This window comes from Lycorma delicatula, chromosome 13 (genome assembly GCF_047948215.1).
Source record: "Lycorma delicatula isolate Av1 chromosome 13, ASM4794821v1, whole genome shotgun sequence".
NCBI lineage: Eukaryota > Metazoa > Arthropoda > Insecta > Hemiptera > Fulgoridae > Lycorma > Lycorma delicatula.
Window position 1 is genome coordinate 44326267 of NC_134467.1, and position 23124 is coordinate 44349390.

At 34.0% G+C, this 23124-nt stretch overlaps 1 protein-coding gene across 6 annotated transcripts in view; it reads left to right on the top strand.

Annotated features, from left to right (window-relative positions):
* The window catches only part of LOC142333959 (atrial natriuretic peptide receptor 2-like), an 80021-nt gene that overhangs the window by 25595 nt on the left and 31302 nt on the right, over positions 1 to 23124 (top strand). For 5 of the 6 annotated variants that reach the window (XM_075381607.1, XM_075381606.1, XM_075381609.1 and 2 more), the window contains exon 2: positions 9769 to 9900. The exons of the other annotated variant lie outside the window; for it this stretch is intronic. In XM_075381607.1, coding sequence (XP_075237722.1) covers positions 9769 to 9900 — 132 coding nt within the window. The remainder of the gene's footprint in view (positions 1 to 9768; positions 9901 to 23124) is intronic. 6 annotated transcript variants of the gene reach the window in all.

Below are 23124 nucleotides of genomic sequence, written 5' to 3' on the forward strand. Positions count from 1 at the left end.
CGTACCGTTTCGGAGATATAGCTAAATTTCGGAATAAGAGAATGACCGGATAACCGGACAACCGGATAATCGAGAATATATCCTTTGTATGCATACAATAGATCTTGTACTGCTATCAAGTAGGCTGTTTGATTTTTGTAAATTGGTCTTACCGTTTCGGAGATATAGCTAAATTTCGGAATAAGAGAATGACCGAATAACCGGACAACCGGATAATCAAGAGTATATCCTTTGTATGCATACAATAGAACTTGTACTGCTATCAAATAGGCTGTTTGATTTTTGTAAATTGGTCGTACCGTTTCGGAGATATAGCTAAATTTCGGAATAAGAGAATGACCGGATAACCGGACAACCGGATAATCAAGAGTATATCCTTTGTATGCATACAATAGAACTTGTACTGCTATCAAATAGGCTGTTTGATTTTTGTAAATTGGTTACCGTTTCGGAGATATAGCTAAATTTCGGAATAAGAGAATGACCGAATAACCGGACAACCGGATAATCAAGAGTATATCCTTTGTATGCATACAATAGAACTTGTACTGCTATCAAATAGGCTGTTTGATTTTTGTAAATTGGTCGTACCGTTTCGGAGATATAGCTAAATTTCGGAATAAGAGAATGACCGGATAACCGGACAACCGGATAATCGAGAATATATCCTTTGTATGCATACAATAGATCTTGTACTGCTATCAAGTAGGCTGTTTGATTTTTGTAAATTGGTCGTACCGTTTCGGAGATATAACTAAATTTCGGAATAATAGAATGACCGGATAACCGGACAACCGGATAATCAAGAGTATATCCTTTGTATGCATACAATAGAACTTGTACTGCTATCAAATAGGCTGTTTGATTTTTGTAAATTGGTCGTACCGTTTCGGAGATATAGCTAAATTTCGGAATAATAGAATGACCGGATAACCGGACAACCGGATAATCGAGAGTATATCCTTTGTATGCATACAATAGAACTTGTACTGCTATCAAGTAGGCTGTTTGATTTTTGTAAATTGGTCGTACCGTTTCGGAGATATAACTAAATTTCGGAATAATAGAATGACCGGATAACCGGACAACCGGATAATCAAGAGTATATCCTTTGTATGCATACAATAGAACTTGTACTGCTATCAAATAGGCTGTTTGATTTTTGTAAATTGGTCGTACCGTTTCGGAGATATAGCTAAATTTCGGAATAATAGAATGACCGGATAACCGGACAACCGGATAATCGAGAGTATATCCTTTGTATGCATACAATAGAACTTGTACTGCTATCAAGTAGGCTGTTTGATTTTTGTAAATTGGTCGTACCGTTTCGGAGATATAACTAAATTTCGGAATAATAGAATGACCGGATAACCGGACAACCGGATAATCAAGAGTATATCCTTTGTATGCATACAATAGAACTTGTACTGCTATCAAATAGGCTGTTTGATTTTTGTAAATTGGTCGTACCGTTTCGGAGATATAGCTAAATTTCGGAATAATAGAATGACCGGATAACCGGACAACCGGATAATCGAGAGTATATCCTTTGTATGCATACAATAGAACTTGTACTGCTATCAAGTAGGCTGTTTGATTTTTGTAAATTGGTCGTACCGTTTCGGAGATATAACTAAATTTCGGAATAATAGAATGACCGGATAACCGGACAACCGGATAATCAAGAGTATATCCTTTGTATGCATACAATAGAACTTGTACTGCTATCAAATAGGCTGTTTGATTTTTGTAAATTGGTCGTACCGTTTCGGAGATATAGCTAAATTTCGGAATAATAGAATGACCGGATACCCGGACAACCGGATAATCGAGAGTATATCCTTTGTATGCATACAATAGAACTTGTACTGCTATCAAGTAGGCTGTTTGATTTTTGTAAATTGGTCGTACCGTTTCGGAGATATAACTAAATTTCGGAATAATAGAATGACCGGATAACCGGACAACCGGATAATCGAGAGTATATCCTTTGTATGCATACAATAGAACTTGTACTGCTATCAAATAGGCTGTTTGATTTTTGTAAATTGGTCTTACCGTTTCGGAGATATAGCTAAATTTCGGAATAAGAGAATGACCGAATAACCGGACAACCGGATAATCAAGAGTATATCCTTTGTATGCATACAATAGAACTTGTACTGCTATCAAATAGGCTGTTTGATTTTTGTAAATTGGTCGTACCGTTTCGGAGATATAGCTAAATTTCGGAATAAGAGAATGACCGGATAACCGGACAACCGGATAATCGAGAATATATCCTTTGTATGCATACAATAGATCTTGTACTGCTATCAAGTAGGCTGTTTGATTTTTGTAAATTGGTCGTACCGTTTCGGAGATATAACTAAATTTCGGAATAATATAATGACCGGATAACCGGACAACCGGATAATCAAGAGTATATCCTTTGTATGCATACAATAGAACTTGTACTGCTATCAAATAGGCTGTTTGATTTTTGTAAATTGGTCGTACCGTTTCGGAGATATAGCTAAATTTCGGAATAAGAGAATGACCGGATAACCGGACAACCGGATAATCGAGAATATATCCTTTGTATGCATACAATAGATCTTGTACTGCTATCAAGTATGATTTTTGTAAATTGGTCTTACCGTTTCGGAGATATAGCTAAATTTCGGAATAAGAGAATGACCGGATAACCGGACAACCGGATAATCAAGAGTATATCCTTTGTATGCATACAATAGAACTTGTACTGCTATCAAATAGGCTGTTTGATTTTTGTAAATTGGTCGTACCGTTTCGGAGATATAGCTAAATTTCGGAATAAGAGAACGACCGGATAACCGGACAACCGGATAATCGAGAATATATCCTTTGTATGCATACAATAGATCTTGTACTGCTATCAAGTAGGCTGTTTGATTTTTGTAAATTGGTCTTACCGTTTCGGAGATATAGCTAAATTTCGGAATAAGAGAATGACCGAATAACCGGACAACCGGATAATCAAGAGTATATCCTTTGTATGCATACAATAGAACTTGTACTGCTATCAAATAGGCTGTTTGATTTTTGTAAATTGGTCGTACCGTTTCGGAGATATAGCTAAATTTCGGAATAAGAGAATGACCGGATAACCGGACAACCGGATAATCGAGAATATATCCTTTGTATGCATACAATAGATCTTGTACTGCTATCAAGTAGGCTGTTTGATTTTTGTAAATTGGTCGTACCGTTTCGGAGATATAACTAAATTTCGGAATAATAGAATGACCGGATAACCGGACAACCGGATAATCGAGAGTATATCCTTTGTATGCATACAATAGAACTTGTACTGCTATCAAATAGGCTGTTTGATTTTTGTAAATTGGTCGTACCGTTCCGGAGATATAACTAAATTTCGGAATAAGAGAATAACCGGATAACCGGACATTCGGATAATCGAGAGTATATCTTTTGTATGCATACGTTAGCCCTTGTATTGGTAGCAAATCCACTGTTTGATTTTTGTAAATTGGTCGTACCGTTCCGGAGATATAAGTAAATTTCGGAAAAATAACGGTTAACCGAATGATCCAGCGTATATCTTTTTAATGCAAACGTTAGCCCTCAACATGGTAAAAAATAAGCTTATAAATTTTTTAAATTGGTCATACCGTCGCGTAAATATGACTCAATTTCTGAATAAGAGTGTCTAGATAACCGGACAACCGGATAATCGAGGGCATACAAATTAGATAAAAACCACCCTTGCAGTAAATAGAAATTTACTGCGTTAGTGGCGTTAATGACTGATTTGATGCAGCTATCCAAGATTCCCTATCTAGTGCTAGTCGTTTCATTTCGGTGTACCCCCTACATTCTACATCCCTATCAATTTGTTTTACATATAAAAAACGTTGCCTGCCTGCACAAGTTTTTCCTTCTATTCGTCCCTTCAATATTAAAGCGACTATTCCAGGATGCCTTAGTATGTGGCCTACAAATCTGTCTCTTCTTTTAACTATATTTTCCAAACGCTTCTTTCTTCATCTATTTGCTGCAACACCTCTTCATTTGTCATTTTATCCACCGATCTGATTTTTAACATTCTCCTATAGCACCACATTTCAAAAGTTTCTAATCTTTTCTTCTCAGGTACTCCGATCGTCCAATTTTCACCTCCATTAAGCGACGCTCCAAATATATACTTTCAAAAATCTTTTCCTGACGTTTAAATTATTAATTTTTGTTGTAAACAAATTATATTACTGACTGAAGGCTCGTTTCGCTTGTGCTATTCGGCATTTTATATCGCTCCTGCTTCATCCATCTTTAGTAATTCTACTTCCCAAATAACAAAATTCTTCTATCTCCATAATCTTTTCTCCTCCTATTTTCACATTCAGCGGTCCATCTTTGTTATTTCTACTACATTTCATTACTTTTGTTTTGTTCTTGTTTATTTTCATGCGATAGTTCTTGCGTAGGACTTCATCCATGCCGTTCATTGTTTCTTCTAAATCCTTTTTATTCTCGGCTAGAATTACTATATCATCAGCAAATCGTAGCATCTTTATCTTTTCCCTTGTACTGTTACTCCGAATCTAAATTGTTCGTTAACATCATTAACTGCTAGATCCATGTAAAGATTAAATATCGGTGAATCTCCGGGATAACCGTTATGTATTACTTCAGCGGATGAGATGAATGAAAATTTTTTAGCGTATAAAAATACCATGCCTGGCCGGGATTCGAACTCAAGACCTCCGAATGAAAGACAAAGACGCTACCATTTGCGCCACGGAGTTATTATATTCTGTCAACGTATTAAACCGGCTGATGTTTTATATTACACTTTATTTCAATTAAAATGTATTATTCACTGTGATTTGAGTTGCTAATTAATACATATAAATAATTTTCTAGCTTTATTTTAATATTTTATTTAGCCTCTGGAACCACCGTAAGGTACAGAGGATGATATGTATTAATGAAAATGAAGTGTATTCTTGTACAGGTCGATCGTTTCTGAGATGTGTGGTTAATTGAAACCCAACCACCAAAGAACACCGGTATCCATGATCTAGTATCGTTCTTGTTAAATAGTTCAAGCTAGACAAAATTATAAAACGTGTTAAATAAACATAATTTTAAACTTAACTTCAATTAATACAAAATAATATAAATCAAAATGTAATAAATTGATTAAACATTAAGTAAGTAACTGATGTATTTAATGAACGTTTAATTTCCGGCAATTATTAATTTAGAGAGTTAACATAACTTAGATATTGCACCGCGGTTTATCGTAGATTATATTTTGATTGAGTTTATTTATATATAATTAGAGAGGAGATGATGAACGGAATTTACCATAAACTGCCTGTCAAAGATGGATCCCGTGGCCGGGCTGTACACTGTGGAATGTGTTACAGTTTGAGGGCAAGAAGATGTCCTCCGTTAAAGCCACTGCTGGTAAGGAACGGGGGGGGGGTTGGTGTAGCGACCTGACACGCTACGAGTCTGGGATCTTCTCCCCTCGGGGGGGAATTGAGATGTCAAAGATGGATAATTTTTCCTACTTTAATATTGTAAAATCTTCTAAAATTTCATTAAATCCAAAATCCTCTACTACTTTTTTTAAGCTTATAAAAAAAAAGATTTATTAATCCCGTACGTGAAGGTCTCAGATTAGTTTTAACCTACCAAGTGAACCTAGAAAAGCACCTACTGAAATAGCAACAAATAAAAATGAAAAAGATGAAAAACTGAGTTTAAATTCATGTCTACGTTCATTATAAATGACTCAGCTTATTACATATTACACCATCAACAGTGTTATAATAATTTCCAAAAATCATCACCGGTGATGTAAACTTAGAGATTTTATGTGTTGTAAAATGAATTTTAAAAAAATTTAACATCAACAAATATTTAGAATTATTTAAACACAATCGAGATATTAAACTAAGGCGTCATATTATTCGACAGTCTTCACATTCAACCAACTTTGTCGCGCTTTCTTACGGTCGTGGCGAACTTGGACCCTTTCCACTGCGATGTGGTTTTGTTTCTCGGTCATACTTATGAACTCATGATTTTGTAATTACCCTATTTAACAAATCTGGGTCAATTTTGGTCTGATTAATCAGTTTTTTGGGAACTTTAATTCGGTGTTGTTTCTGGCGGTCTGACTAGAATGAATTTCGCGGATACTCGACCCATGTTCTTCAAATCTTCAATTTAAATTTATTGAACCGCGTAGGAACAACTTAAATTCATTTCATTGGCCAACTTCCTATTAATTGTAATTCTATGATCAAAAAGCACTAAATTGTGAACTTTCACAATTGTTTTTTTTTTTTTTTTTTTTGAAGTGGAAGGTCGTTCGAACAGGGAGTCATCATCGACTGATTCACGTCCATTTTTAAATCTATTGAATCAGATAAAAATATTTGATAAAAATATTCCCCTCCGTTAATAATTTATCTACCCGATTTAATGCACAGGATTGAAGCAGCTTTGATTCCATTACTCCCAGCATCCTGATTAAACTATGGAATGATGTCTCCCGTCGGGTAGATATGTCCCGCGTCACAAAAGGTGTTCTCATTGAACACTTGTAGAGAAATACTGTAAGACTGTTCTTTCAATTTGTATTTAAGTCAAAGTTAAGAAATAATAAATATTTTTAAAATTCCGATGTTCTTTTTTTACACCCTTTCGTCTCAGTCCTAACAACGATTGACTTAAGATTTCAATACTGTAAAGAACTCTTACGGTATTAATCCGGTATCAAATTTCATGTTCCTAGGATGCCTCTACAAAAAGATGTAGTTTTAAAATTCTGGTAAATACATCACCCCCTTATCTGAATAAATTAAAAAAAATTATGGTATCAATAATGCATTTATAGAAATATTTGACCAGATATCCTTCTAGAATTTTCCATGTTTTTTTGTGGTTTTCGGTTAGAGTTATGAAACGTCAAAATTTTCAAAAAATCTCCCACACTCGAAATTTTGACCGATCCCCTCACTTATAGCTAAAGTTGCTATTGCAGCTACAAAAAATTAAACATTTAAAATATAAAAAAGTGAATATTTGTTTAACATATCTCTAAGTATTTATGATCTATATATATGTATATATATATATATATATATATATATAAATGTTTGTTTATCCCGTATGCGTTTTTATACCATTCATCCGATTGTAATGAAACTTTCGTGAGTTGTGCGCACAACCGCGAAGGTTTTTCAATTAGTTTGGACCCGCTGGGGTAAAGATATTACGAAAAATCGTATTTATGGTTCGATTTGGTTCATATTCAGAATATATATTAGTTACATGAAAAGAAATATTTTTGCGAAAAATGGATCCGCTAGGTTGCGCTGGGGTTGAGATATTTAGAAAAACTGTATTTATGGACCGATTTGGCTCATATTCAGAATATATATTATTTACCTGAAAAGAAATATTTTTGCGAAAAATGGATCCGCTAGGTTGCGCTGGGGTTGAGATATTTACGAAACAGATATCCAAATATATGAAACAGGCTTTCTTCTTCTACATATATATATAAAAGGCAATCTTCGTTTGTGTGTCCGCTATAGACTAAAAAACTAATGGACCTATTTACGCGCGGATTTTTGCAAAATGGTCCGCGTTGTCCGGAGAAAAATTAAATCTATTGAAATCCTCGATTCTAACCAGTACAAAGAAAGTTAGGGGTGCTTTGAACCGACTGCTGTATTTAGAGAGTATTTTTAATTAAATCCGATTGGTAGTGCTGTTTTACCGATTGGATTTATTTACATTCTGACTTTTATAAAGTGAAAGGTTTAATTTTGTGAAGTTCCGTAAGGTTCAGTTTTTTAACGTTTTATCAAACTTTTAATTGTGGTTATTTAATCTATATATATGTGTGTGTGTGTGTGTGTGTGTGTGATTTTTTAGTCCTGTTACCCAATTGTTAATGTCTGGTAATTTTTTTCTAACAAAGGGAAATTTTGTTTTGCGACACGAACTTGGAAGCGCTACTCAACTGGTATAGATTACGGCAGTGTGAGTTGATTCTCCTTGAGCTGAGTAAACTTTAGTGCTGTTTCTAGTCGTGTTACGAACATAATGTCTTTTACCCTAGAACAGCGAGTTTTCATTATTGAACAATATTTTGCTACGAAATCGTACGCGAGTGTAAAATAATCATTTCAAATTAAATTTGCTGGTGTTCCTCCGCCAGAAAAAATGTCAATTTCTAGGCTAGCAAACCGATCTCGAGAGACAGGTAGTGTTTGCGATTGAAAACGTACCGAATCGCTTGACAGATGACGTTTTAGAGAATGTGAAAACAAGATCGCTCAATTCTCTACGGAAAAGTTTACGAAAACTTTCCACGCAAGTCGGTTTGTGGTATTCGAGTGTTCAGAAAGCCGCTAAAAAATTGAAATTGTATACGTATCGCGTACGATTACTCAAAGAGCCTCCAGATTTAAACAATCGATTGCAATATCGCCGTCGGTTTAGGTCTCTCGTAAACGATAACGGAATCGAATTTTTAAATCCAGTGTTCTTTAGCGATGAAGCTTGGATCCATGTCGACGGTTATGTGAACAGTCAAAACTGTCGAATTTGGACGGTTGAAAATCCTAACGCTTTATAAGACAAATCTTTGCATCCTGAAAAAATTTGTGTGTGATGTGCGATATCTCGTCATCGTATAGTCGGATCCGTATTCTTCAAACAGACAATAAACGGTGAAGTATAGAGGAATATTGTACGCCGATTTGTATCCCTCCTGGAACCTTAAGAACGGTATTGCCGGTTTCAGCAAGACGGCGCTACATGCCACACGTCTCGAGAAACCGTGAATTTTCTGCAAGAGTTCTTTGATGATCGAATAATAAGCATTATGGCCTCCAAGGTTCTCAGACCTCACATCTCCTGACTGCTTTTTGTGGGGCTATATTAAGTCCGAGGCCTTCAAAAACAATCCTCACACTATTGATGAACTTAAAGTCAATATTACAGACTTAATCACGAATATTTCCAATGCGACTCTGAAAAAGGTTTCTGTTAATATGCTGAAAAGAGTCCGTGCGTGTATAACCGCAAGGGGTGGGCATTTTGAGCATATTCTTTAACAATTATGTAAGTAATAGCTTTTTATTAAATCTCTTTTGTATGTAACAAATACATTTTTTTATTCCACCTAAATTTCCCTCTCTTAAACTACATTTAAATTTGGGTAACAGGGCTAAAAAACCACTCTGTATATGTACTCAAATCTAGTAATAACGAAGGATTGCCGTACTTTAATAAAGTCTGACTGTACATTTAAGACATATTTATCCACAAACTTGACTGTACATAGTAATCAATGGTTTACTTCACTGCATGTTTTATATACTATAATAAAAGAGAAGTTTAATAAGTTTTTTAAACGTAGTTTTCGCGTAGGTTGGAAAGGATATTGTACAGTAGGGTGAGGGAATTATGTTATACCGCTGGAGCGGGGCGAAACACTTGCAAGCGCTCAGTAGAATGTCTGTGTCTCCCTTCAGGCAGCAGAAGCCTACATTTATTCCCTCCTCTTCATTCTATATACTCCCACTACACTCGGTCATCAACATCAGTACATAACCAAATAAAATGAACTACTGCGCATCAATTAATTACGTTTAAAGACTAATTACAATTTTTTTTTTAATATATATGCATTTTTGTTTTTCTTATTATTGGTAACATTATGGTTTTGTATTTTTTATTGATTTAAAATAGAAAGAGTGATATCTATAATAATAAAAATAATAATACACCTGATACGACACAAGCTATGATCTATAATACTGAAATTAAAAATTATATTCATGAATTACATCGATATCAAGACATCTTGTATGAATCGATAAGGTAATATAAGAATTTTTTTTTTTGTTTTAAATAATTTTTAGTTTATAAAATTCTGAATTTATTTTATTTATAAAACAACTTCGATCATTAAATTATTGTCTAGTAAATCAGTTTAGGTATGTGTAGAGAATGATTCAAGAAGAATTTTCAGGACATTTTCTATACGTAAAAATAAAAAAAACACTGCATATAAATAAACAGGTTCTGAAACGCTTCGTTAACGAAAATGATTTTTGAGTCTTCGGTAAAATTAAACCAAACTATAATTTTTGGAACCAAAATTAAGGGGTAGATTTAATTAACAAAAGTAATTTCAAACCAATTAATAAATAAAATTTCAACAGTTTATTTAATTGTTTGTAAGAGATTTTATTGTTTGTGTTTGTAATTCTTTTATTTTATTATTTTTTTTTAATAAAATTTAATTGTAATAATCTTTTTTAATATTCAAAATTTTACTTTTTGTAAGTTTTGATTTTAATAAACTTCAAAATTCTTACAATTGTATTTAGTTCCCGTGTACTTTATTTTTACCATTTTACTTCGAATCAAATTCTCTACAAGTTCTTTTTTTTCGTTAGCTGGCATCTCTCCCGCCACCCCCCCATTCGGTCGCCCCAGAGCAAAGACCAAATGTCCGTGCCAAAAAACGGCTCCTGTGCCTCTAAAACAGTTTAGCGACCTCGTTATTCCTAATGCTCCTAATGAGCTCCTATCTTGCGTGAGCGGTTAAGCTGGGTGCCGTATAGCACCCGCTTTATGTGTCCCTACCGCTCACTTGTCACATTAAAACTATATCGGGGAGGCGCACCCTTTGTTACAAATTAAAACTAAAAGAGTTACAAGTTAAAAGACGGCAATTTAAGCCGCCACGCCTCGGTCGCTGTTTGCCAGCTAGTGCCTGTCCACCATTTAAAGCGCTTGGAGCTTATTACTGGCTGATGGCAGCCATTATTTCAAGGAAGACTTCCCACCGACACGCCACAGGAATCAATAAATCCCATTTAAATTAAACGATCTAACGATGACGGTTGAACATCGCAACCGCATCGAGGAACTCCCACACGGTCCGACAATGCGGCTCACGCCACATTGACTCGCCGTTTATGAGCGGCCAGTTTTCCCCCTGACCTCTAAGTTCCAGGGTGGCCCGGTCTTTGGCCCCCCCAAGAGCAGGGCAGTGGAACATTAGGTGTTCGTTCGACTGGAAGTCCCCGCAGACACACAACTCATCAGCCGCTAGGCGAAACGTAGGCTAGTAACTTTTAACTAGTAAATTAGTAACTGTAACTTTTAAATAAAACTCTACAAGTTTTAATTAAAATTTTTATTTGTTTTTTTTCTTCCCCGTTTATCAAAGTTATTTAACACCAAATACGAGGTTTAGTCAATTATTATCCGCAATGTAGTTATAAATTTTATTGCAATACAAATAGGGAAACTTACATGTACATAATTTTTCAACATAATTCCCTTGCATTTCAACACACATGGTCCATCGTTGCACAAGCTTCCTGATGCCCTCATAAAAGAAGGTTTTCGGTTATGCTGCGAGCCAGGAATGTACCGCTTCTTTCATCGTTTCGTCCGAGGTAAATCGACGGCCACTTAATGACTCTTTGAGCGGACTAAACAAGTGGTAGTCAGAAGTGGCAAGATCAGGAGTATACGGAGGACGAGCCAGTACTTCAAAGTCGAGTTTCTGGAGCGTTTCAGCAGTGTTGACGTGCAACAACAGAACACCTTTCGACAGCAGTCCTCGGCGTTTGCTTCGAATTGCAGGCTTCAGCTTGGCAGTAAGCATCTCGCTGTAACGCTCATTGTTTATTGTCGTGCCCCTTTCCTCATAATGTTCCAATACCGGGCCTTGTGAGTCCCAACAAACTGTAAGCATCAGTTTTCCTGAGGACGGTCGGGTCTTGACTTTTTTTTGCAGGGCGAATTTGGATGTTTCCATTCCATACTCTGCCGTTTACTCTTCGGCTCGTAATGATGGATCCATATTTCGTCACCAGTGATGATTCTGTCTAAGAAGACGTCCCGTTTGTTTCCATAGCGATCCAAATGTTTTTGGCAGATGTCCAAGCGCGTTTGTTTATGCAACTATGCGAGTCGTTGTTCAGTTTTTGGTCAAGGTCGCAGACACAACGTTGTTCGAGAAACCACAGTTTTGCCGATTTCGCATTAAAAGGACTAGGGTTTGTCAACAAATCAGTGAATGGTGTTATAAACAACATAACCCAAGATCGTTTATTATTGCAATTCTGACCTTTATGCGAATGCCGATGTCAGCTCTGTACTCTGCGTTGGGTATGTTAGTCTCGGTGCTGTGAACATTGTTTTTTTTGTTGACAATATATCGTCGCGTCAAACTCTTTACAAGAATTTAGTTTTCTAAAGACTTTAATGTTTTACTTTCTGCTCACGGCTATTTTTGTATTATCGGATAAGCTAGAATTATTATTTTTTTAAGTGAAATGTTGACCACGTTAATGTTAAAGTCAAATGTCGTGCTATGTGTTTTCGTACTGTGAGTTAAAATTATTTGTCTTAATTCCTGTTTGTTTTTATTTTGTGAATGTAATAATTATTCTCAGTTGTCTTCTCTTCTTGTGTTTCTATTATAATTATAATTATAAATTAAACAAACTTCAAATAATGCTGATGTGCTGTTTTATGTGTTTTTTCTTATTCGTAATCACTACCCAATCCAGACCATCAGATCCTCTCAGAACAGTCGTTTTGGGATCTATCTTGCACAGCCTTTATGAAACCCAAGTCTGTTGCGGATGATTTCTTAGGCAAAACCGTGACTAATTTGCAGACGATGTGCCGCTTCATCAATAGTTACTCGTCTGGCTAAGAAAACCATGTCACGTGCACGCTCAATTTTTTCCTCATTTGTGGCGGTAAACGGTCGTCCGGCTCCTTCGTCGTGCGTAACACTTGTGCGACCGTTTTTGAATTTTTCAATCCGTTCGTAGACACTCCGTTGCGGCAAAACACTGTTCCCGTACTGTACCAAAAGTTTTCGATGAATTTCGGTCCCAGATACGCCTTCCGACCACAAAAAACGGATCGCTGAACGTTGTTGCTCTTCTTTGGTACAAACAGAAAGTGGAACAGCCGTGGTTAACGGAAGGCAGCGATAATGGAACTAACCTTCTTTCTTTCTTTTCCAGTTTAGCCTCCGGTAACTACCGTTTTAGATAATACTTCAGAGGATGATTGAGGATGATATGTATGAGTGTAAATGAAGTGTAGTCTTGTACATTCTCAGTTCGACCGTTCCTGAGATGTGTGGTTAATTAAAACCCAACCACCAAAGAACACCGGTATCCACGATCTAGCATTCAAATCCATGTAAAAATAACTGGCTTTACTAGGACTTGAACGCTGGAACTAACCCAGCAGCATCAAATCTGCACAGATATAACAACAATTAAACCACGCATGCGTCATCTACGCAACACGACAGTACTAACAACATAAAAAAAAATATAACTAAATTGCGGATAATAATTGACTTACCCTCGTACAATATAAAGTGTTTTTTAAACCAAAATCTTATGCCTTTTACCCCAGATTTTTCGAAAATGACTAAAAATACAGTTCTGAAATTTTTTTTTCAATTTTTCAGATCAGATTTCGTAAAAAACTATTAAATTTGCCCCTTAATTTACAGTCCTAATAATTACAGTACGGATTAATTTTACTAAAGGTTCAGAAATCTTTCACCAGCTGACATACTAATGTAGTGTTTCCAGACTTATGTTTATACCAACTTCCTTCTTTATTTTCACCTATAAAACATGTCCTGAAAGTGTGTTACATTCTTCGTGAATGACCTGTATAATATATGTAAAAAGAAAATGTTGGAAGTTTTTTTTTTTTTACGTAAATAAATAGGTTGTAAGATTGATAAAAGAATTCTAAAGTGGAGTAATTGGAGATTAAATAGAAAAAGAAGTATGCTAAGAGATTGGTCTTTAAATGAGGTGTAACGCAATTATGTTGCATAGGACCAATACTTTTATTTTCTTGGTTATGGATGTAGCTATATAAAATATTAAGGAATGTATGATGATCAGTCAAAAATTACCTAATTTTTCACAGATCTGAAGTCATACCTATAGAGACCATTAAAATAAAAACAAAACAAAAATATTTTTCTGGATGGATTTATGTATGTACATTGCTACATTATGTATGTACATCGATGAATGTATATCACCTTGCTTTTTTCTAAGTATCTACAAACTATACGTACTGATTTTGTTCAAATTTGATCGGTAGGAACCTGTCATGTTAAATCTTTTTGCAAATTTCCTTGGGATAGAGGATTTCTTTATTTTCAACTTTTTACTTAGATGGTTTAGAAAAGAATTTTCTTCAAAAAAAAGTTTAGTAGAGATGACATAAATTTTCAACAAAAAAATTACAAAATTTTGACCTCCCCCCTTAAAATTACAAGTATACAATTTAAGTGTTTTTTTCTTTAGAATATTTCACTTATAAATAGCAATCGATTTAAAGCAATAATCACACAGGGAATTTTTTTTTAACAGGTTGAGTCCCACAACATTTTTTTGGTTTCCAACCCTTGGGACTGTAGAATATTTTGCTCGAAAAACACATTATTTTGTATTATTTATCTTCTATTACACATCTTAAATCATTAGTAACACTATTTATAAATACGTATAAAACAAAAATGTGAATACCATATATGCTACTCATGCCTGCTGGAGAAATTTAGAGATTACCATACAGATGGGTACTCATGGCCTCAGAATCAGGCTTTATTTTACAGATATCCATTCGTAGAAATCTTACATCATTATTGCAATACCAGGTTCTACCCAAAAATTTGGGGAATTTAAATTTCGCACGCGAACCATTCCTGGTACGACTTGCTGCCGCTAGATGTGGCTAGATGTAATTCTTTGTGAATCAGTGTTCCAACAGCTGTGACGGTGAGAGGCTGCATTGTTGGTTTCGTGCGGTTGTGTAACGTTGTGTTTTACTGCTTCAGTGATGTTCTAAATGGCAGATTTTTAAATGCAAAGAACCTGCATCAAATTTTGCTTCATGCTTAAAAAACCGATGCAGAAACCCATCGCATGCTTGTGGAAGCATTTAATGATAATGCTATGAGTAAAAGTAAAACATTTTTGCGGTACGAACGACTCAAAGATGGACGAACGACAGTCGATGGCGATGAGCGTTCAGGAAGACCATCAACAAGCGCAACACCGGAAAACATCGCGAAAGTGCGAGAGGCTATTGTTGCAGATCGTAGACAAACAATCCACGATGTTCGTGCAATCGTACAAATGTCATATGGGTCCGTGCAACGCATTTTGTCGGACAATTTGAACATGAGACGCACTGCTGCAAAATTCGTACCGAGACTGTTGAACAGCGACCAGAAACAAAATCGCGTAGCTGACTGTAGCGAATTGAAAAATTCAGCAAGAGATGACCCTAACTTCATCTCCAACATCATAACCGCTGATGAGACATGGGTGTACGAGTATGACCCTGAAACTAAGCAACAGTCGTCGCAGTGGAATTTGCCAAGTTCGCAGCAACGTGAAGTCCACGATAATTGTTTTTTCGATATCAAAGGCATTATCCATAAGGAATTTGTTCCTCTTGATTAAACTGTCGATGGGATGTTTTGAACTGTCGATAGGTGAAGTTTTGAAGCGGTTACGTGAAACATTAGGCGCAAACGTTCAGATCTATGGGGTAACAACAGCCGGGTTCTGCACCATGACAACGCGCCCGCGCACACATCGCTAGCCGTTCGGAATTTCTTGGCTTCCAAAAAGACGGTAATGATTCCCCAGCCACCCTATTCGCCTGACCTTTCCCCGTGCGACTTTTTTCTCTTTCCGAAAATAAAATTTCAATCGAAAGGCCGTCGTTTTAACACAATTGAGGAGATTCAGGAAGAAACGCAGAACGTGCTTCGAACACTTACACCTGCAGACTTCCAGAGATGCGTGGAATAATGGAATCACTGTATCAATGCCCAAGGGGATTACTTTGAAGGAGACAGTGGAAATTATAAGTTATGTTAAGCTAATTTATTTTTATGGTAAAATTCCCCGAACTTTGGGTAGCACCTCGTATATAAAAAACTCTCAGTTTTTTATAAACAGTTAGGCTATTTATTTTAGATTTACTTTTATTATTACACTCACTTTTTTTAATTTTATTGGCTGTGTTGTATTTTTTAACAATTTACATTACTTTTAATTTTTTAAATTACAAAAGAAATATTCTACATCAAATTTTTAAATTTTCATTCTTTAGTTTATTTTTGTTATTGCATTTACAGTTATATTATATTTTACCACTGATGGGTTTATTTCATTTATAATAATGAATATATATATATTAAAATATGATTATTGAAAAAATTATTTATCATTTTATGTACAAAATATACAGTAAAAAGGATTTAGAAGAAACAATGAACGGCACGGATGAAGTTCTACGCAAGAACTACCGCATGAAAATAAACAAGAACAAAACGAAAGTAATGAAATGTAAATGAAGAAATAATGTAGGTGAACTACTGAATGTGAAAATAGGAGGAGGAAAGATTATGGAGGTAGAAGAATTTTGTTATTTGAGAAGTAGAATTAGTAAAGATGGACGAAGCAGAAGTGATATAAAATGCAGAATAGCACAGGCGAAACAAGCCTTCAGTCAGAAATATAATTTCTTTACATCAAAAATTAATTTAAATGTCAGGAAAAGATTTTTGAAAGTGTATGTTTGGAGTGTCGCTTTACATGGAAGTGAAACTTGGACGATCGGAGTATCTGAGAAGAAAAGATTAGAAGCTTTTGAAATTCAGTGCTATTGAAGAATGTTAAAAACAGATGGGTGGATAAAGTGACATATGAAGAGGTGTTGCAGCAAATAGATGAAGAAAGAAGCATTTGAAAAAATATGGTTAAAAGAAGAGACAGACTTGTAGGCCACATATTAAGGTATCCTGGAATAGTCGCTTTAATATTGGAGGGACAGGTAGAAGGAAAAAATTGTGTAGGCAGGCCACGTTTGGAATATGTAAAACAAATTGTTAGGGATGTAGGATGTAGGGGGTATACCGAAATGAAATGACTAGCATTAGATAGGGAATCTTGGAGAGCTGAATCAAACTCAAATGACTGAAGACAAAAGAAAAAGTATGAAAATAATGTGGTCTCATTATACAGTGCAGGCATGAGAGATCATTTCCAATTTCAAAAATTTATTTTTCACATATATTCCTTGGCCAAAATATTTTGCTGTTTCTAAAGAACTAAATTATTTCATAATTAGTGAGGATTATTTATGTTAAGGTAACTCAGCAACTCTATATTAAACATAAATGTGTTTTTTTGGGAGGATGCTGAGCAATAGAATAGTATGTCATATTTTTGAATAAATATCACTAATTAATCTGTAAAAATTATGTAAATTGTTTATTCTAAAAGAAAAAAATAGAATCGTGTTTTTTTTAAAGTCTAGTACCATATGTGATACTCACAATCTGCTGGAAGAATTTAGTGAGTTCCATATGTGGTACTCGTGGTAGTCAATGTGTTGATATATCATACATTTTTCCAGATTTATTTGACCTTTCAACTACTTGACTCATAATTCGTAAATATTTTACCATGAATTGAAATAAAATTTTTAAATTACTAAAATTAAGTGGTATCAATATTATAATTATCATATATGAATGCTTCTGAATCATGAAAAGTCAGCATCATTGTAAAAATAAAATTTTATATAAAAATCTCACCCCCCTCGAAGAAGTTGATCACATATATGTGATAAAAATCAGTTTTCAAAATACAGCTTCACTTTTTCAGTTTCAGGAAATTATAAAAACTTTTTGCCAGGTTTTTTATTATACTTGTAAAAATCACAGAAAAAGACAAAGGTATTTTTGTAGGTAAAAAGAAAAACTACATGAGGAATCATCAGATGATGTCGGAATTTGAATGCCGTAATCTGAGAATGATTAATTAATATTTTTAAAGAATGAATAAGTACACTTTCAAACAAAATAAACACAATCAAGATAAAAGTTTTAAAAAGCTAATACATCACTAAAAGGAAGAGTACTGGAGATATTGAAAGGTTGCTAGAACAGATAAGATCATTCAAGTAGAAGCAGAATAACCCACCATGTTGATCTAGTGGTGAACTCATCATCGCACATCAGCTGATTTTGAAGTCGAGAGTTCTGTTTCAAATCCTACTAAAGGTTACTTTTATACGGGTTTGAATTCTAGATCATGGATACCGGTGTTATTTGATGGTCGGGTTTCAATTAACCACACAACTCAGAAATGATCGACCTAAGACTGTACAAGACCATACTTCATTTACATTTATACATATCATCCTCATTCATCCTCTGAAGTAATACCTTACGGTAGTTTCAGAGGCTAAACAGAAAAAGAGGATAAGTTTTAGAAAAATGATTGGGTTGTTGATTCAGAAGTATCCTGATGGAGTTAATAAGATCATTTCATAAACAGTGTTATATTGTACCAATCTGAATTACGTTAATAAAGAATAAAAGAACTAAACTTCTTTTAGATAGCTTTTGAAATTTGTAAGAAGTAGAACAGATGATCAAAGTGAAGAATAACATTATAAAACAAATAAATCACCTCATGAGAATAATAAAAGAGAAGAGAAGCATCTTCTTGTCAACTATTTGTAGAGATTATCTACAATGAAAGATCGTAGGATAAATTGAAGGGAAAAAAACAAATATAAGGAAGAGGGTTTAAAATTGTATTCGATAACAAAAAATAAAGATTTTATAAAGAAATATACTTAGAAATGACAAAAATGGAGAACATCCAATCTGTCAAGAATACATAGAAGAAGAACAACAACTGACATGGCTAAAAAGACTCCAATTTTAATTTTCTTTTTTACAGTTTTTAATTATACCAACTGTAAAAACAGTATCGAAGGATATTTCAACACAGTCTTTTTTTCTTGTCTCTTAAATCTCCTTACCTAAAAGAACATATACTTTAAAAAATTAATAAAATTTTAATTTAATTTTATAATTTGTACAACAATTAACTCTGTGATTGGTCTAGCTATTACTTTTTTTTCTTTTAATCAAACAACTCATCAGAAATCCAGCAATTGAAAGTGGTAAATTATCCTCAATCTATAATTATTATTTACTTTAAAAACTGGCTACTCCCAAACTTTGAGACTGATGTCATTAACATTTTGAATTTTTTTTTGTCTTCAATCATTTGACTGGTTTGATGCAGCTCTCCAAGATTCCCTATCTAGTGCTAATCGTTTCATTTCGGTATACCCCCTACATCCTACATCCCTAACAATTTGTTTTACATATTCCAAACGTGGCCTACCTACCCAATTTTTCCTTCTACCTGTCCCTCCAGTATTAAAGCGACTATTTCAGGTTGCCTCAATATGTGGCCTATAAATCTGTCTCTTCTTTTAGCTATATTTTTTCCAAATGCTTCTTTCTTCATCTCTTTGCCACAACACCTCTTCATTTATCACTTTATCCACCCATTTGATTTTTAACATTCTCCTATAGCACCGCATTTCCAAAGCTTCTAATCTTTTCTTCTCAGATACTCTGATCGTCCAAGTTTCACTTCCATATAAAGCTGCGCTTCAAAATATACTTTCAAAAATCTTTTCCTGACGTTTAAATTAATTTTTGATGTAAACAAATTATATTTCTGACTGAAGGCTTGTTTCACTTGTGCTATTCATTATTTTATATCGCTCCTGCTTCATCCATCTTTAGTAATTCTACTTCCCAAATAACAAAATTCTTCTTTGTCCATAATCTTTTCTCCTCCTATTTTCACATTCAGCGGTCTTTGTTATTTCCATCTTTGTTATTTCTACTACATTTCATTCCTTTCGTTTTGTTCTTGTTTATTTTCATGTGGTAGTTCTTGCGTAGGACATCATCCGTGCAATTCATTGTTTTTTCTAAATCCTTTTTACTCTCGACTAGAATTACTATATCATCAGCAAATCGTAGCATTTTTATCTTTTCACCTTGTACTGTTACTCCGAATCTAAATTGTTCTTTAACAGCATTAACTGCTAGTTCCATGTAAAGATTAAAAAGCAACGGGGATAGGGAACATCCTTGTCAAACTCCCTTTCTTATTATGGCTTCTTTCTTATGTTCTTCAATTATTACTGTTGCTGTTTGGTTCCTGTAAATGTTAGACATTTTGAATATTTAATGCTTATTAAATATCATAATTTCAGATCTATCTCGTCTACAATTGTTTTCTTTTTGCACCCAACAATTTAATAATAATGAAAGAGTATATTTTTAAAGTTTCAATTCTGTTTTTTTTTTTTGTTTTTTTAATGTAAATAAGTGTGTCTCACTTCTAAAGATATTGAAACAACCAGTTTTATTAATATTTATTCATATTTACCCATCTTACTTCATTCTTGTAAGTTCTGTTGTTTCACCTCACCTATTTTTTAAAAAACAATTCTAGTTTTTAATTTTTTTATTAATTTTTTTTTTTTAGTTTAATTTTATTTCTTTATTGTTCATCAATTATTTTAGCATTCTATAATTTATAAACATACTCACATCTCTTTATATGTTTCACTTAAAATCTTTGTAGTTTAATACTTGCTCAGTTTATAACAAAATTGTTTCGGAGTAAGCTTTTTATTTTTTAGGAATTTTTATTAATATTCTGTGACCTTTCAAAGTTCTTTTTCAACATAAACTTGTTGTTTTTATTATTATTAATAAAAAGTTTTAAACTTTGTAAAATTTGAATTCCAATTAGCTGAGTTTATAGCTTATAATCATTAATTTTGTAATAAAATTATTTATTTTTTTTTAGAAACTATAGACTAATTGCTCAATTAGTTACCAATGAATGATGAATTTTGTAACATATGAAAAATGCCAGCCTGACCAGGATTTGAACCTAAAACCTTCTGTATAAATAGTTAATTTGTGATTGAAAATACATACTAACTTCTGATTTAAAAATGTAAACTATTAACTGTTCTTTTATGCCAATTTTTTAAAATTATTTATCTTCATTGTTTTTCCTGTATTGGGATCAGTGATACATTTGTCCCTCTATATTCTTTGTCTATATAACATCCACTTAGTTTAATCCAGTATGTTTCCAGATTAATAAGTGTCTTGTTTCTCAATATCTAATTGGATGTACCTCCTCAACCAATCGCTTCAACCTATCTCAAGCTCTTCAACATTATACTTTACCTTAAAATTTCAGTTGTCACAATAAAAAATAAATATGCTTAATATAACATTATTCTTTAATTTTATCAACAAGATTATTCCTGAAGTATTTATGTTACTTCATAATATCACTGTAATGTACTACACTGCGCAAATTAATTGGGACAAGCTATTTTTTTCTCTAAATTGTTATGCGATTGCTAGTTAGTTTAAGTCTGAAACCACCTTAAACAGTTTTATCTGCCTTGAAGTGGTGTGACTATTTGACCTTGACAATAAGAAAGCAATTTGATCCATTTTAAAGTGATTAAAGATCACATTTCTATGAAAGTGAGAGAGATCGCTTCTGCAATTTGTGTAGGTAAATCAAGTGTAGCAAGAATTCTGACAACATTCAAAGAAAGTTGTCAGTAATGAATGCTGTTAGGTAACCTCTAGGAGCTATTTAGGACACTGGTCGCTAAACTGTTTCAAGGCTCAGTAGCCCTTTGTGGCACAGACATTCGGTCTTATGCTTTAGGGTGACCCAATGGGGTGGTGGCGGGAGAAATGCCAAGCAAACCAATACTATAAAAAACATTCAAATAATCTGAGTCATCATCTCCATGAAGGAGAGGAACTATGTGGGCACAAATGGAAAGCTACTCTAAGAACTGATAAAATTCTACTAAGAAATAATAAAATGAATCCAAGAAAAACAAGCTCAGATCTTAAAAGAAATTTATTGGCTACTGGTATTGTTGTTAATAGTTCAACTGTATGTCGTAGACTTCTGGAAGCTGGCTGAAAGGCAAGAAGACCAACAAAAAAATAATTTTTAACTCCTAAAATGAAGAAAAACCTTTAGCATTGGCTCAAAAAATAAATCATGGTGTTGAGACCCAGCTCCTGAAGGTTCCCTCAGCTCTGTACGGCTCACATAGCTCCATCCATGCTATAAAAGCTGGTTCTGCAATAGAATAAACCAGTCTCTTTCCATCATTCAAAGACTTAAATTGAGTTTGTTATTGACCTCAAGACTAAAATAAAAATCAAGATTATAATAAATATAATTGATAAGATAATTGAAGTAAGACTTTTTATTTATGTAAATAAACCAGCAAATAATTAATTATTTAGAATAATTAAACCTAACTGAAGTCACTAAGGCAGCAATTATTTCAACACTTGGACTGCTGACAAGTGGAAGAAGGTAATTTTTAGTGATGAAACTCATTTATTTGTGCTGGGTTATAGAGCAAACGTTGTGAGACGAAGTGAAAGTGAACCTTTGAGTCCTGAGCATTTCCAACAAACTGTAAAACACTCTCTGAAACAGATGTTTTGGGTTTTTTTACAACAAATAGCACTGAAAATTTAGTTCTTGTTCAAGCTATAATGAATTCAACCAATTACATAGAAGTATTACGATGTAGGATTGTTCCATTCTTGCAAACTTTTGACAGGACATTTTAGCATGACTTGGCCTTTGTCATAATTCGAAATCGGTCAAGACTTGCATGCTGGAAAATCAAATTAATGTGCTTGATCGTACTGGAAATTCACCAGACTTTAAATCCCTTTAAGAACTTGTGGAATATTTTGAAGAGATGTTTAGATAAGATGGACTGTATGACAAAAGAACATATGATAACTAATGCTATAAAAGTGTGGTACCACGATGATGAAGTCAAGAATATATACACTAATCTAGTGGAATCAATGTCAAAATGTCTTGTAGAGGACATTTCTGCTGAAAGAGAACATACTTCATACAAATATATTATTTATCAGAGAGTATAAAAGTATAGGAATGAATAAAAGCATAATTTTTTGAAAAAAGATTGTTTTTTTATTTTACTTTGCCCAAATTAATTTGCACAGTAATTTGTGTAGTAAAATTGCACAAAATTAAGATAAAATAGTTTTTATTACATAGCCGATTTGTGTGGGTGGTGTGT